Source organism: Pipistrellus hanaki (genome assembly GCF_964339955.1).
Source record: "Pipistrellus hanaki genome assembly, chromosome: 5".
Classification (NCBI taxonomy): Eukaryota; Metazoa; Chordata; class Mammalia; order Chiroptera; family Vespertilionidae; genus Pipistrellus; species Pipistrellus hanaki.
In genome coordinates, this window is record NC_140507.1 from 22,270,800 (window position 1) to 22,287,828 (window position 17,029).

The 17,029-nt window shown below is 41.6% G+C and overlaps 1 protein-coding gene across 5 annotated transcripts in view; it reads left to right on the forward strand.

The window, feature by feature from the left end:
* Positions 1 to 4,447, forward strand: part of GRXCR2 (glutaredoxin and cysteine rich domain containing 2) — a 166,839-nt gene extending 162,392 nt beyond the window's left edge. For all 5 annotated transcript variants that reach the window (XM_084883174.1, XM_084883176.1, XM_084883177.1 and 2 more), the window contains one exon: positions 3,041 to 4,447. In XM_084883174.1, coding sequence (XP_084739300.1) covers positions 3,041 to 3,223 — 183 coding nt within the window. In that variant the 3' untranslated portion in view covers positions 3,224 to 4,447. The remainder of the gene's footprint in view (positions 1 to 3,040) is intronic.
* The last annotated feature ends 12,582 nt before the right edge of the window (positions 4,448 to 17,029 follow it).

A 17,029-nucleotide genomic window follows, 5' to 3' on the forward strand; every position in this document is an offset into this window, starting at 1 on the left:
ATGTCATGCTCTCGAAGACTCTGTGAGGTAGATATTTTTGGTGATCACCTTTTGAAACTGGGGAAGCTAGGCTCAGAGAAGTTAAGTAACTTACCAGAGGTCATCAGAGTCAGTAGTCAAACCCAGGTCCACCTGACTGCCAATCTCATGATCATAACCACTTAGCTAAGCAGCTTCTGGATTGGCGTTGGTTACCCTCTTCAAAGCTAACAAGCTTTGAGCCTGCAGTGAAAGCCCAGGCCCCTTTCCTTGGTCATCGAGCTGGTGGGAGGTGGTTTGAGAGGTTTGTTGGTTTCATAACCTGCACTATGCTGTACAACCATGTTCTAAGTCCTCTTACTGTTTTCTGAGAAGAATTTTAAAAAATAATGAGACAAGAGTAGAGACTTGATTTATTGAATCATTAAATAATTAAATGAATATGTTGAGGTGAGTAGTTGGAAAGGGAGGCAATTCGAGTTAAGGATAGAAACTCCAGTGCTCAGCTGGTGTGGTTCAGTAGTTGAGTGTTGACCTATGAACCTGGAGGTCATGGTTCAATTCTCTGTCTGGGCACATTCACAGTTTACAGGCTCAATCCCCAGTGTGGGTATGGAGGAGGCAGCTAATCCATGACTCTCTCATCAATATTTTTTTCTCTCTCTACCTCTCCTTTCTCTCTGAAAAAAAAATTTTTTTTTTTTTTAAAGAAACTCAATATACAATCAGGTAAAATTTGATTGATGGTTTGGTTTTGTTCCCTACAGCGAGCTCACCAGGCCATTTTGTTAATCTTTCACTATTTGGCCTGGCATTCTAATATGTTAGGATTTTACTGTACTTTCTTTGACAACATTGACTTGTACCATCAAACTCTCTCTGGGATCAAGTCTAAAACATTAAAATGTGTGGATTTGGCAGAAAAATGGACTGTGGCAATTTGCTTTAAGAACATTTTGGCAAATAAATTTATTTTGAATACTTTAAGGGAAGGAAACACATTTCTGCATTGTTAATATCAGTAAGGCAAGAATCAATAAAATATTAACAAAAGGGTGCACAGACATGATTTAGGTTTTCTTCAGTTGGAAAACACTCCCATTCTCTAAATCTAGAATGAATAAAGTATAATACCTCCTTGGGCACTGTGCAGCACCACGGAGCTATTTGCAGAACTAATGCCTCCCTTTTCAGAGATTATTTTTATTATTAGGTTATAAAATAAAGCCGTTAGCCGGGTGGAGCCACCCACTGGACTCCAGCTGTGTCAGAAGTGCCTAGAACTAAGAAAGGGAAGGATTCTCTAGACAACATTGTTTTGCTTGTTCATTTGGCAAATATCTGAACAGTTGATATTTTCCTGGCTCCACACTAGATGTGCAGGAAGTGATGGTGAAAGGGACCACACAGCGAGCTTCCTGTCTAGTCCCCTGGAGCTCTCAGTACAGTGAGAGACCTGCCGTGCTTGGGGCAGGACTCCTGTCCAGAGGTTGGGTGGACAAGACTTACTGACACCTGAGAACATGGGTAGTGGCTGGGTTTGGCAGGGGCACAGGTTTCTGGAGACCAGCTGGAGAGAGACCTAAGGACAGGAGCGTGTTGAAAAACGTAACTAAGCATTTAAATCCTCTGAGGAATTTGGTTTTAATCTGAAGTTTATCTGGGAGGCAAGTGTTCATTAAAAGGTTTCTTGAGTGCTCTGTGGCAGTCACAATGGCAGGCAACTTAGTAAAATTGGCATTAGTGGGGAGAATGGCCACCACAGTGGAGGCAGGCGTCCACACTGAATTCCTGCTGGAGCTGGTAGAGGTCGGACTAGGGTTGTGACTGTGGGGTGGAAAAAAATTGAATGGGTTTGAAGGTAAATGAACAGTATTTGATGCCAAATGCACCTGTATAGATTTAGTATTGTCCCTTATTTCTTGGAAGGTTATAGGTCTATGTATGATCTTTGCACAGAGTCCAAAGATTGCCAATTTTCTTGAGATGTTTTAGGAGAATAATACAACGGTAGACAAAGGGCCTTTTTCTGTAGGGTGGGAGTGGAGGACTGGAGACTTATTAGCAAGGCTTAGAAGTGAACAAACTCTCATGGAAAACCCATTAATATGCCACATAATATGGTATTTTTTTTGTACTCTCTCAGGTGATATTCTAGCTACCATACTCAGAGAGATAAGCATTATCACTCCCATTTCACAGGGAAAGAAATGGAGATTTAGAGATTAAGAGAACTATGCAAAGTGCATTCTTGATGTTAGAGGCAGGCCTCAGTCCCAGGCTCCTGACTCCAGAGCAGAGCTCTGAATCCTGGGCCTTATGACAGTTCTCAAAGAGAATTAGGAGAAAGTATCACAAGAAATCAGAGCTAAGCTTCCAAGGATTGTGCCATCACTTCATTCATCCGCTTAGTCTCACAAAACCTTCTGTCTTTAGCGTCTACTTCAGACAACTACAATGAGGGGCCGTGTAGTAGTTAATAGGAGCATAAACTCTGGTGCTCAGCTGCCTCAGATCAAAAACAGCCTCTTCTTCTTCTTCAAGCTGCATGACAGTTGGTGAATAACTGAATTTCTGTGTCTCATTTTCCCACCTGTAGCATGGGGATGGTAACCCTTATACTGTCTCAGGGGATTGTTGGGGAATTAGATGGATTGGTATATGAACAGACGCTCTTAGAACAGCGCCTGGCACTTACCAGTCATGCTCCAAATGCGCATTCTTAGTATTTGGCAACGAGGAAGCCCGCATCTTTGCTCTCACGGAACATGCAGAAATTGCATGTCAGATGATAGTGATGAGGGCGATGAAAAGCGTCAAGTCTTGGGACGTGAGGCGTGGTGGCAGGGGATGCTGCCCGAGAGATGTCCACCAGGGGCACCCTCTCTGATAAACTCGCTGTGACTATTCCGTGCCTCTGACCAGTCCCCTCATCCCGTCTGTGGGAAGCATTTTCCTCTTGTTCTGTGCCAGCCTCTGCCCAGCCCAGTGGTGTTTTCACCTGCATGTGATCAATCAACTTGAACTGCTGCTGTTACTAAACCCTGACCGTCTCTTGCAGGAAGGGGAGCTACCAGATGACAACTGCTTTCACTGCCGAGGCTCGGGCAGTGCCACCTGTTCTCTGTGCCACGGCAGCAAGTTCTCCATGCTGGCCAACAGATTTAAGGAGTCCTACCGGGCCCTGCGATGCCCTGCCTGCAACGAGAACGGCCTGCAGCCCTGCCAGATTTGCAATCAATAGCCCACGGCTTTGAATGTTGGCTTTTATCGCACCCTCTCTAACGCTGTTTCTAATAAATTGCCCCCACCCTCCCTCTCCCAGCGCAGAAGCCGCAGTGGCTGTGCTCGCTTCCACTGCTGGCAAAACACAACAACCCTCCTCCATTACTTGATGACATTTCACAAGGCTAGTCATATCTCCACGTGGGTCTAAGTGGCAGAGGCATTTTCGAATTACAGTCAGCTCTGAAACTGGTTCTAAAATGATCCTTCCAGGAATGTGTGCGTGCATCTCCCTTGCCTGAGCTCAGTTTTCTCCTTGCACTAGTGAACCAATGAAGGCCCCTTTCAGGCAGCAGGGTGAAGTCATTTTCTGGCTGGGAGTGATTTTGCAAACTTATGCAGTGAGGAGGGAATGAAAAAGGCAGGTTTCTGATGAGCTGAATTCCTGTTGCTTAGAATGCATCTCAAAGCATCATTGGTCAAATTGAAATTTTAATTAATCGGAAGGAAGGGATGCCCAAAGGCCCCAGTGCACTTAGCAGGCCGCTGAAAACAAAATGGCAGGTCCGGCAGGTCCACGCTTTGTGCTGAAGATAGGCTGGCAGAGGAGGCATTTCTTTCAAAGCCCCCAGTCTCTCCTGTGAAATGGGCGTGGGTGAGCCCCAGGCAGGTGACAGCAGTGCTCCTTAGGACAAGATGAGACCAGACATGCCTGCGTGCCTCCTAACTACTGAGGATAGAAGCCAAGTGAAAGCTTTCTGTGATCAATTTGGTGCTTGAGTACCTGTGAGTGATATCACTTCTTCCCTGAATTATTCCCAAATAATTCTATTTTCAGTGTAAGATAGCCACAAGCTCCTCATAGAAGACTCTGCATGTTTTCTAGGCATCTACAGAAAGCCTTGAAAAGAGAAACCAACCAAGGCCAATTTTTAGCAATTATCTTTCTGCTGTCTGTGAATACACACACAAAGGATCAATCTTTCCTCTTCAACTTGGTATAAAATTAGAAACATGCTTTTGTTAATGGACTTTGTAGCCCAGTCCCCTTGAAATAACTCTGTAAAATCTGTTATCTATTGAGATGCATTGCTTTTCTATGATAGTTATTTGGATTTTCATAACAATTTTTTCAAGATTTGTTTGTTAGCCTGTGATATCCAGCTATTAAAACTCACCAGTGGAACATAGCACTTTTCAGGCACTAGAAACACTTCTAATAAAAAGATTAAAATATTCTCCAAAGCCATGGTCATTCTGCTTTTCCTCGCTTAGCCAGAGGAATAGAACTGTCATTGACTTTCTTTGCTTCTGCACTCAACTACTTCCTGACTCTGTTTTCTCACAGCTGCTGACTCTTCCATCTTTCCAGAGCATCAGAGGCAGGAATGATGTTGAGAGACCTGTCAGTGTAGTCTTTTCTTTGTGGTGGGAACATTGGACCACAGATGCTGTCTGAGCCCTGCACAGGGGACTGCAGGACGGTATTGCCAGGTGCCGGGTGTGTGGTGCTTCCCAGACAGGCACCACCCTTTTGGCATCTCATGGGACTTACAGTTTCGGTGGCGGAGACAGATGCCTGAACATGTTATTGCAATGTGGTATGACAAGTTCTTGCGTTAGGGGAATTTCAAGGAATGGTAGAGCATGTAGAAGGGACACCAAATGGAGTGTAACAATATTTCCTTTCCTTCCCACAGGCTTTTAATATTTTTTATCCCATAAAAAATGCATTTACAAATGATTGCATTTATTTATTCAGTCAATAAGTATTTGTTGAGCACTGGGACTATATCAGTAGGAAAAAGCACCCCCAAGGAGCTTACCTTTTGGTGGGGGAAATACTAGTTTTGACTCTATCATCTATTTATCTATCTAGATAGTGAGAGAGGAACAACTAAAAATACAAAATACAGAATAAAAGTATGTCAGTATATGATAATGTGTTAGAAAAGGGTAAATGCTCTGATGAAAACTAAAATAATAAAGGTGATTGAGAATTAGGAGGGGTTGCAATTTTAAATTAGTTTTCAAGGAGGTGTCATTAGAAGGTATCCTTAAAATAAAGGCCTACAGGAGATGAGGGAGTGAATCGTGAAAGTATCTAGGGTATGATTAGCCCAGGCACAGGCGATGGCAAATGCTAGACCCTGAGGAAGGAGGGCCTGGCAGGTGTGATGGGCAGCAGAGAAGCCCAGGTGGCTGGAGCGCAGTCAGATGACGGTGGCAGGGAATGGGGGCAGAAAGAAGGTGCAAATGTGTTGGGGTGAGAGGGTGCTTTCCTGGGAGGTCATTGTAAACTTGGGTTTTACTGGGAGTGAGGTGCTTCTCTGGATGGGGTCTTCTGTCAACCCCACACCCCTTCTGTACCTTCCTCTACGGCTGGGGCAGGAGACTTGCAAACTGCATTTCCCAGACTCCCTTGCCTGCTGACTTCCTGTTAGTTTCTGCCACTGAAAGGTACTGGCAGAATCAGAAGAGTCTTCATTCCACCCCCTCCTCCACATACACACTCCCAATGAGAATGCTGGAAGCCTTGCCCACGTGGCAGCTGCATGAGTGGCAGCAGCAGCTGGGAATGTTGGCTCAGGCAGCTCGGTTCCAACAGTGGTCATCTCAGAGGCTCTGACTGCAGGTTCATGCCAGTATTTTCCCTTTGGTTCCTCCAACCTAAGTGGGGGAGTGGCTTCCTGCTGTTACTAATGTTTGTAATCAACTCCCTATAATAAATACTCCTCTCTTTGAAATATTGGTTTCCCGATTGGATGCCAATTGATACAAATGCTTTGAGCAGAGGAGGGTCAGGCTATGATCTACATTTTAACAAGCCTTTCTGGCTGCTGTGGTGAGGGAAGTCACTATGGGACAAAAGTGGAGGTGGGAGCCCAGCAAGGATCCTGGTGAAGGCTTAGGGTGGCCCGGGCCAGTGTGGTTTCAGTGGGAGTAGTAAAAGTGGTCAGATTGTGGATATATTTTCAAGGTAGAGCCATAGGGTCTGCCTACTGCCCTTTGTACCCAGAAATATTGCTTCTAACCTACTGTAGGCAAAACATATCTGAGGTCTTTGCATATTAATGGAGCTAATGTTTGCACTGAAATATCCACTTCCTGATTGTGATCTTAAAAACATTGTCAGTAGCCGAAACCAGTTTGGCTCAGTGGTAGAGCGTTGGTCTGCATACTGAAAGGTCCTGGGTTTGATTCTGGTCAAGGGCATGTACCTTGGTTGCGGGCACATCCCCGGTAGGGGGTATGCAAGAGGCAGCTGGTCGATGTTTCTCTCATTGACGTTTCTAGCTCTCTATCTCTCTCCCTTCCTCTCTGTAAAAAATTAATAAAATATATTTAAAAAAAAAACAAAAACAAAAACAAAACATTGTCAGTGGTTTGGGCAGGATCGGGATACGTTTAGGGTGAGGTTGGCCCACTGGTACTCGTAAGACTAAGAATTCCTTCAGAGCTAGCAACAAATATGAAGGTTAAATAATATAGTGATGCTGTGCTTAAAATAATGCTATATCCTTTGAAAACTCAAAAGTATTTTTAAAAAATGAATACATGTTTTCAAAAGACACCTAATCACTTATTCATTGAGCAAATTTTCTCTGGATGTCTACTATGTTCCAGGCATTTGTGCAGAGTCTTCTGATAGAGATGGAAACACACTTAGTAGTTATCATTAACGAGACTATACTCTTGGGCCTCTAGTCAGCATAATATGAATTTGACCTTACAACCCAGGGAGGTCACTGTTGCTCCCCTCTGCCGCTTACTCCAGTGATAAGCAGTGCCTCTGCTTGGCCAGGTGGGCTGGGCCAGCGGTCAGTCAAGGCTCTATTGCATAATTAGCTTATTTATTTTAAAAAATATATATATTTTATTGATTTTTTACAGAGAGGAAGAGAGAGGGATAGAGTGTTAGAGACATCGATGAGAATCATTGATCAGCTGCCTCTTGCACACCCCTTACTGGGGATGTGCCCACAACCAAGGCACATGCCCTTGACCGGAATCGAACCTGGGACCTTTAAGTCCACAGGCTGACGCTCTATCCACTAAGCCAAACCAGTTTTGGTGTATAATTAGCTTATTTATTTGTTTTAACAAGTATGTAGCCGCTGCAATGTGTGCAGGACACTGTTCTATGCACTTGACACTAACTCCTTCAATCATCTTAACAGTCGAATTAATTCAGTGTATTGATCATCTCTCAGTCCCAAGGGTGCATTGTTCCATTCCACCTCACACACCCCAGCCTGTAAACATGCAGGCCCTTCCTGGGGTCCTTGAAAACATCTGGCCTTACCAGGCCTTAGTGAAAGCAACAAACTGTGCAGGACCTGGAGGAGATGCTTAGGTGGCTCATATAATATGATAGTAATGAGACAACTTAGCAAGAATTCTTTTGCTGACAGTGCTGGCCACTTAGAACCGTCCTGCTGGTATCTGTTTTCATTCCTACCTTTCTATCCCAGTTTACCCTCTGTTCTTCTTACTCTGGTGGGACTCTACTTCCGCCTGGGCTCAGCCTCAAGGCCTCTCTACTCCTTTACACACTGAAAATCTGTGGGGCTAAAGGTTTCCTTTCTTAGACCCACCTTCGTGGAAGACACTGTGGTTTGAAATGGCTGTATCTTCCTCTCCTGCCTATCTAGGGGTAAGGAGGACAGAGTTCATACACCTTTGCTCTTAGAACAACTCTACTTTCCTCCCCCTGATTTTATTTTGGCTTCCAGGTAAGATCCCTTTTGAAGAGGGAGCTGCACATTCAGTTTTTGAAATCCTCATCAAGCATTAGCTTTGTTACCCATAATTTCCCTTTCCGAGTTAAATGGACCAAAGCTATCAATTAAGCTTAAGTTTGGAGGAAAGACGATGTTGCCCTTGCTCTAAGTCTTACACAGATGTGAATTGCTCTGTTAATATATTCATGGTGATGCACGCCAGTGACATTTATAAGAAACTTCTGTGGTTCACTAGAGCTTACTCTGAGTGGATTTTATGATAAATTTGAAAGAAATGTTCTCAGTTGTTTTTATCACCTGTCCTCATTAGTTGGATCTCATTTTCTAATTAAACACAGTAATTATAGAGAGTTCTACATCCATGCAATTATGTGAGAGAGGAATATAATTACTGTCTGTGTTAAAGAACATGTAAAACCCAGAGAAGAAAAGACCAGGAAGAAAAGACCCATAATACATTAGAACTTCCTCATTGCTTGGGGGTAAGGGTCTGGGGGAAAGAGGTAGGAATGGGGTGGTTAAATCAGGCCTTTATAAAACTAGAGTCATTGTTTATCTTTTTTTAACACCATGAGATTCCACTTTGTACAGTCTCCTTAGAGCCTTGGTTGGCAAACTGAGGCTCTTGAGCCACATGCGTCTCTTCCACAAAATACCATGGCCTACTTGAGTCTATTTTGAAGAAGTGGCGTTAGAAGAAGTTTAAGTTTAAAAATTTTGGCTCTCAAAAGAAATGTCAATCATTGTATTGTTGATATTTGGCTCTGTTGACTAATGAGTTTGCCGACCACTGCCTTAGTGTCACTTTTACCTAACTCCTATGTACTTCCCCTATTAATGATTATTTCTCTGAAGATTGGGGTCATAAATTCACACCATTTGTGAATGGCTTATAGATTACTCACCATGTTTGTTTTTTAAGTTCAAAATGTTATATTTTTGAAGGCCTCCAGTGAGCCAGGCCACGTGCAAGACACAAGGAGCCAGAAGATGAAACAGACATCCTACCTTCTCTCAGGGACATGATAGTCTCACAGGGAACCAGAGATTTATATGAATATTTATAAAATTAAATGGTAGGTGCCATAGAGGAGAAGGGAGTGGTTAAATCTCCATTAATTGTTGGTCTCCATTCAGTTATGAGCTCCTTAAGGGCAGGAAGTGTGCCTAGTCTGTGATTGTATCCCCAGAATCTACCGCAGTGCCCCGTGCGTAGGTGTTGGAATATTTGACTCAAATATTTGGTGATTTGATATTTGCAGAGACGTGACATTTGGTGGCACACACAGAGCCCTCAGTGTATTATTGTCTTATGGGCTAGGGTCTTGGGGAAAGTTTCCAGGTAGACAGCTTCTAAATGGTTCTCAGTGACCCTCACCTCCTGGAATTCGCTCCTTGTGCCATCGCCTTCGTGTGAACTGGACTTAGGGACGTGCTTCTAACAAGAGGGTAAGCAAACATGGGATATCACCTCTGAGATCAGGTTATAAAAGGCTATGACGCTTTCGCTGGCCTTTCTTGCTTGCTTAACCAATGACGCCAGCTGCCATGTTATCAGTGCCTTATGGAGAGGCCCACATGGCGAGGAACAGAGGGTGGCTGACGGCCAACAGCCAGGGAGGAGCTGAAGCCTTCAGTCCAGCAACCTGAGAGGAGCTGAATCCGCCAGCAACCACACGAGTGAGGTTGGAAGGGGTTCCTTTCCTAGTTGAGCTTGAGACTCAGCCACAGCTGACATCATAATTGCAGCCTGTGAGACACCTGGTGCTGGAACCATCCCTCTAAGCCCTCCCTGATCTGTCAATTGTGGGTTGGTAAACAGTGAGAGAATACATGTTGTTTAAATTTCGGGGACCATTTGTGACATGGAGATAGATAACTAACACAGGTAAGACTACCTTCTGGCCAGGTCCTTATTGCTAGATCCTTTTACATCCAAAGGGTTTTTCCATGGAAAAAAGTACTCACAACCATTAGTTCTTTGTTTAATGCTCAATTTATTAAGCTCATGAATGAAATACCCCAAACTAAAAACCAATTTTTCTTGGGGCCTTTAGACATTGATCACAAATTTATTAAGTGTATCATTTAAACAACCTTAAACGAAATGCCATTTATGTATTTAGAATGGCTGATCCTTTTAAACTCTTCAAAACCTTAATTCATATACATATATAGTAAAGATTACATAATTTATTGTTATTGTATCACTTCAATCTACTCGAAAGCATCAGTATCTTGGATTTAATGTCTTATTTCTGTTCTTGATTTCCTATGTTTTTTAATAATATATGTCCTCAGGGTTTCAGTATTATTATTTTTAGTATTCTCCTAGGGTCACAAAATTTTTAGCAGATCCTAAAGAAAAGATTACCTTATCAGAGCAGACTAGATTGCAGGACCTGGTTTATTGACTGATTAATTCTTGCTCAGAATTGCTTATTTCTCCCAAGGTGATTCCAACCAAAACTATCTTTTTATAATGAGCTTTTCTCTAATTAAATGATATTTGTAGAGTTATTGAGACTATTTCAGACCCTATCTTATGCCAATGGCTTAATTTTGCAACTTAGTATCCACCTCTGAAATTGTTTTCTCAAATTATCGGTTGGCCAATGTTATATAAACAATTACCCTGTCATACTCAAATATTGATTTGGTTTCTTAGCATTAAAAATTTACATCTTTCTTCTTAGCATTGAGATTTAGTCTCCTAGGAGTTGAGATGTTGAGTCTGGGTTCCTTTGTAGGTCATCTGGCTAATATATTTTATTGGCAAACACTGTGGAACCCTTGCTCTGGTTGGTTATCCTGGGTGCCCACTCAACTGGTCTTTCGGGTTCTTAGCCTTTACTTTTGTTGGGACAATTGGGCTTACAGTATCCAATATTTATGCTCCTTAAACAGATAGAAATAGGCATATGATTGTGCTTTCATAACATATAACATTAAGAGAAGAAATATCAAACCCTGATAATTATTAAAATCAATAAAATCTAAACATGGTTTATTGTATTTCATTGCTTTCTATTACAATGAGCATTTGGGAGGACTTCATATTGAGTTTTCTTTTTTAAATAATATTTAATTTATGGCCTTTCACAAGACTCATCTTACCCTATAAACCATGATGAGATAGTAGTGGTGAGGATGATATTGATAGTGATTTTGATGCTCAAATTATAGTTTCCACTTAAGAGCCATATCTTAGTTTTGTTTTTTAAGGGATAAGACTAACTGATAGTGTCTAGAGATGCACATTAGAGTGATAAGACTAAAGAAAATACAAAGAAATAATTATTATGAAAGGATATGCAGAAAGGGAAAGGGGTGAGATGGGCATGATGCTTATGGAAGGATCTCATGGGATAGGTGATGCAGTTCTATTTTACTATTTAGAATGTATTTGAGGGCTGTGGCAGGAAAAGAAAACATGGTGGGTTGTGTATAAGCTCTTAAAGACTTCTGCCTGGAAGTGACATGCATTAAGCCTGCTCACATTTTATTGGTCAAGTCAGTCTCATGTCTAACTTAAAGGAGTGAGGAAATGTAGTCCTACCATGTGTCCAGAAGGAGCAGAACCAGGAAAAAAAAAAAAAAAAAGACTAACACTAATGACTACCACCCGCACTGGCTTTAACCAGAAAGGAATGTGCTGTGACTCCTAGCTGAAGAGTTCATGGGTGGATACAGTCAGGTGCAGCTTAGATTAGAACTCCAATGATGTCAAGGCGATCCATTCCTTGATATAGTTATCTCTCAGTTATAGGTCATCCCCCTCCTTTAATTTCAAGGTCATAGCTTCATAACACTTAGGGCAGTGGATAAGCTAGCATAAACCAAAGCCCCTAGATCAGTGGTTCTCAATCTTTCTAATGCCTCGACCCTTTAATACAGTTCCTCATGTTGTGGTGACCCCCAACCATAAAATTACTTTCGTTGCTACTTCATAACTGTAATTTTGCTACTGTTAATGAATCGTAATGTAAATATCTGTGAGGGATGGCAGGAATGTCTTCAGAGTTCACTGCAGTGAGTTTGGGAAGGATGTGTAGATGCTCTCCAGAAGGCTTGGGCTGTGGTTATATAATAGAAGAATGGTAATTGATGCTGGGTAAGAAAAAAACAAAAGATATCCATTCTTTTCTTTCAGGTCCCATGTTTGATGTCCCTTCCTTAGGAGGGCTTCCTTTGACACATACACAAACTGAATTAGACACTTCTTTTATCATCTCTAAGTAGGCTCTCTCCTTTTCTTTCAGGGCAAAATATGTAATTTTGTATTCATCTGTGTGCTGTTTTGGTTAATAAGCATTTCCCTCACAAGAGGTGAGTTCCTTGAGGGCAGTAACTATATCTGTTTTGTTTATTGATATTGCCTTAGTATCTAGAAACTGCCTAGCTTGTGGTGGGCTCCCCCCAAAAAAAATTATTGAAAGAAGTTACAGCAAATACTGCACTTTGGATATTTAATGATTTTCAGATAAAGATGTGGAGCAGAATTTTGGGTTTTTGGCTTAAAAATACACAGCCTAGTATATCTAGGTTAACAAGTAGATACCTTTTATAGTAAGACAGTGCAGATAACAGATTGGACTAATAGCAAGCTTTATCAAATGCTTCTACAATAACCTTTACACTACAGAAAAATGGGGAAAAAACAAGTTTTCAAGAATCTATAAATCAACAGAGCATATTAAAGTGTTAGTGAAAAAAAAAAACACACACACAACACCTAAGCAATCTATATTATTCACCCCCTCATCCTGTCTAAATGAAGTACAGTGCTGTTATGAACTGGCTTAGCTAAGTCCTACTGGTTGAAGCATGGAGACTTGGTTTTAGTTTCATTTGCCACTTGTTATTTAACAACTGAGAATTTTCATCTTACTAGTAAACAAGCAAACTTCCTTATACCTATCTGAGCGAACACATGGTGCCTCGGCTTTTACCCCTGTAAACCATGAATTAATAACAGGACCTGGTTATTGTGGTGAGTCTTAAACCAGTCAGCACATGCAAATTATTCAACATACTCACACAAGGAACAGCGCCTGGCGCATGTTAAGTGCCCAAGAAATGTTACCTATTATTATGAAGAGCTTGTGTTAGTGCCTTGTTTTCTTTATTCTTTTATCTGAATGGCAATATTCTCCATCAGAGAACTTCTTTATCCATGATCTTATCTAAATGTATGAGAGATTCAGCATTTAGTGTTTGTGGGTGCCAGAGACACAAAGAAATATTAAACCCAGTCTCTAAGAAACATGCAATCTCATTCCAGCAGAGGATTTCATCCTGTGGCTTGATTTTAGAGACTGCCTTTCAGGGGAGCTAAATTTACTGTTAGCTCTTTTCCAGTCAGGGTTCTCTAGCTTGAAAGGAACAGAATTCAACTCAAACTGATCTGAGCTACAAAGTAGGTTTGTTAGCTCATGTACGGGGCAATGAAAATCGTGTGGTATTTGGGGGTGGTTGGTCAGGGTCCCCATAGTGTTCACAGAAGGCCCAGATTTCCCCATCTGTTGGCTCCTGTCATCACAGGGATGGTGTCAAACCAAGGCTGCCTACCCTCAGGATGTCAGCTAGCTGGATGTAGGGACACTTCCTTGTTCAGATCCAGGCGAGGAGGAGCTAATTAACAGGAAACCTCTCTTCATGTCCAGACTAGGGTCAGATGCCCATTCTATTGCCAGTCACTGGCAATGAAGATCACTCCTAGACCAATAAGGCCCACCTCTGAAGTTGGGAGTGGGGTAAACAGCCAACAATTCCCAGCCTACCCTTTGAAAAGGGATCCATGTCTTTTCTTTCTGTTCTAATACATTCTGTGCCAGGTGCAGAGAAAATGCTTAGTACATACTAATGGAAAGAATGGATAGTAAATAGACTGAGCAAATAATTATTTATTCACCTTAATTAAACTTCAAGAGTCCTAGAAATGCTTGTCCCAGGAACTAGCACAACCAATTTTTCCTTGTTTAATGTTTTTTTCTCTTGTTAAAATGACCATGGACTCCCTCCAGTCCCAGGAATGCTAGAGGGAAGGTCTGGATTGGCCCTTTCTGCTGGAGTTCCATTGCTGAGTAATTATAAGCTGTGATATTCGTCCACTCATTCCCAGGTCTTGGGGCATCTTTTGGCTGGTTGAATCATATGTCATGGCAGATGAGTCTGTTTTTTAAGATTTGTGCTCACAGCAATTGGAATTTAAGCTTCCTCTTTATTCCAACTCTGAGGTTAGAGAAGCAGCTGTTGATGGACTAATTAGCATTTTTCGAGGACTAAGGATGATCTTCCCATTCTTTAATTGTTTAATAGGTTAATCCAGGGAGAGTCTGAGAACATCACTGGACTGCTTTCTTTCCATGTAGAAACTAGACTGGCCTAGTCACTATGTAGCACAAAGATAGTAATAACTATTACAAAAGTCAAGTCTGTTATGCCTCGTGCCATGTAAGGATAATGTTAGGATGCATGTGACATAGGTATATTTGTTACATCCCTCGAATTAACCCTTTGACTTTCATGTTCAGCATCTGTTTTAGCTCATCTCTAACTAAGGGAGGGTTGATGTCTTAGACTTGGGGTAACCAAGTACACACAACCACTGCATAATGTTATCACTTGAGCAATTGGGAAGCTAAAGCAAAAGTAGGAACCTCTTTATACCTTGCCATGTCACTACCATACCACTTAGAAATTCTCTTGCTGATAAGATCATCCTGCTCTGTGAGCAAAGATAGAAATCAGGGAGTTGCTTGATGACTTAGGTTAATCTTGATGTGACCATTTTGGGAAAACAATATTTTTTTTTTCCCCAAGGAGGAAAGAATTATTCAAAGTCCTACATTACTTATGGGGTAATATCTCCAATATCTGTGCTTACCTCTTGAATTTTATTTTCTCCTGCTTTCATAAGTCATCAGTACTTCTTTTGATGGGCTTATTCTTTCTGTAAACACACAGGTGCCTTTAGTCTGGACACTCTTATGTGTTCTGCCTTCAAATCATTCCAATTTTCTTCCAGTGACTATATACTGTTAGTTTATACCTTTGCAGATAAAAATTTGGAGAGACTGGATTCTATTGTCTTTGGAAGCTTTAGTTTTTCGTCTGTAAACTGTGGATAATCGTGGTAATGGATGTGGTAGTGCTCCACCCAGATTCCCTCTTCAGAGCCTGTGCTCCCTGTAGCAAAAGTTACTGGGAGTGTCCTCCACTACAAGGGAAATGCCTCAGCCAATCCCCTAACCGTAATGGGAGTTAACCAGCACCAGAGCTTTCTAGGAGTGGCTGGCTCACCTGGGACCAAATTTTGTGACAGATAGATGATCTCTTTACCCAATCCTGCATTCTTCATTTCCTTATGGGTATATCTCCCTAAATCATCTCCAGTTCTCCTGTACTTAACTACTTATCTCAAAGTCTGTTTCTGAAGAATTCAATCTAAAAGAAATGCTGATTGTTGCTAAGATTGAATATATATAAAGCCCTTTGGAGAGCAATCCCTTTACAGTTGGGAATGGACTTAATATTTGACGGCTATCATTATTCTTGAGTGGTATGCCATTGACTGAAAGGTTCTCATTTCTGTCCAATCTCATCAATCAGAGTGTCCTTCAGAAAAAACAACGTAATAACTAATTCAAGGCAAAGTTAAGTTCTGTTGTTTGTTATTTGTGCTTCAACTTACCTTTCCTTTGCCCTCATGCCTTCATGGTTGCTTTCTTCCTTGTCCCTTCTCTTCTCTTTGCTTCCCCTGGATGCATTCCAACCCTCCATTATCTTTCTGCTCCTACTTTCTTCCCCTAGAAAAATAATGTGGGATGGGAAAAGACTTGGCATATTTATTCACATTGAGGCTGAATATGATACCCCTTTCCTTTCTAACTTACATGCCATTTGAAATTTTCTCTGTGTGCCTTTGGTTTCATTATCATTAGTCTTTGTATTATGGCCACAATTGCCTCTCACTCATTTCTGGTCTTCAGTCTGGTGTGAGATCAGTCTTTTAAAATTGGTCTTTCCAGATAGGAAATATCTGAAATAGATTATTTTAAAATGCATGCATTAATTGCTACTGCTATTACGAAGAAAAATTTTCCCTTTGATACTAATATTGTGAGCTGAATTGGCCTTAGATGATGCAATTTTACTAAGCAAACACAATGAATAAAATTCTTTCTAAGCAATCAAGGTAAAATGAGAAAAAACAGAGAGTCGAAAATATAAATGTTAAAGGCATCTCAAATTTCAAAGGTCTCAGGAGCTGGGGTAGTTTGGAAATGGATAAAAGACCTGGCAAAAAAATGGTTCTTTTTCTTTTTCCTCTGGCACATGAACTCATAACAGCTAAAGTTTTCTTCCACATCATATTAGGTAGGAGTCTCAGTAGAAAGTAATAAAAAACTCAACTCAAGTTAAGCACAAAAGGGGAATTAATGGAAGGACCTGGAGGAGCTCAGAAAATTCAAGGGGAAATGCAGGAAGTAGGGCAACTTGTGGGATTCAGAGACTAGAACTGGGTGGGTGTTAATTCAGTATGATCGGTGTCCTTCTAAAACAGGGAAATGTGGGCACAAAATGCAACGCATTTTCACCGTCAGAATGCCCTGATGTCCTTGGAATAAGTAAGTGGCATTTGTCCTTATAAAAGTCACTCGGCCAAGAAGAGCCAACAGGTGCTAGGTCCTTTAATCTTGCAGGACACACCCTTGGCATTTTGTGGCCAGTTAATTAGGAGTTGGCTAGCAGCTTCCCATTCTGGAAGAAATCAGTGGTGACAGTGGAGTAGGGGCACATGGCCCAGCTTGGCAGGGGGTTTCTGTTTCACACTCAGTGTCCAACACTGAGAGTAGCAGTCAGGCATGGGACCCCTTAAACTCATGCGAGTGAATTCTCTTTCCTGTTTAACTCCTTGCTGTCTCCTCAGGAAGACCCATCCCTCTGCCTCCTTCCCCTCCTTCTCCCCACCATAAGGAGAGGTTGGTGATATAATAGAAATTCTTTATACAGACATTCAACATGTAATGGCTTTGGCCCCTAAATCTCTACCCCCTCCTCATTCAGTATTTCAA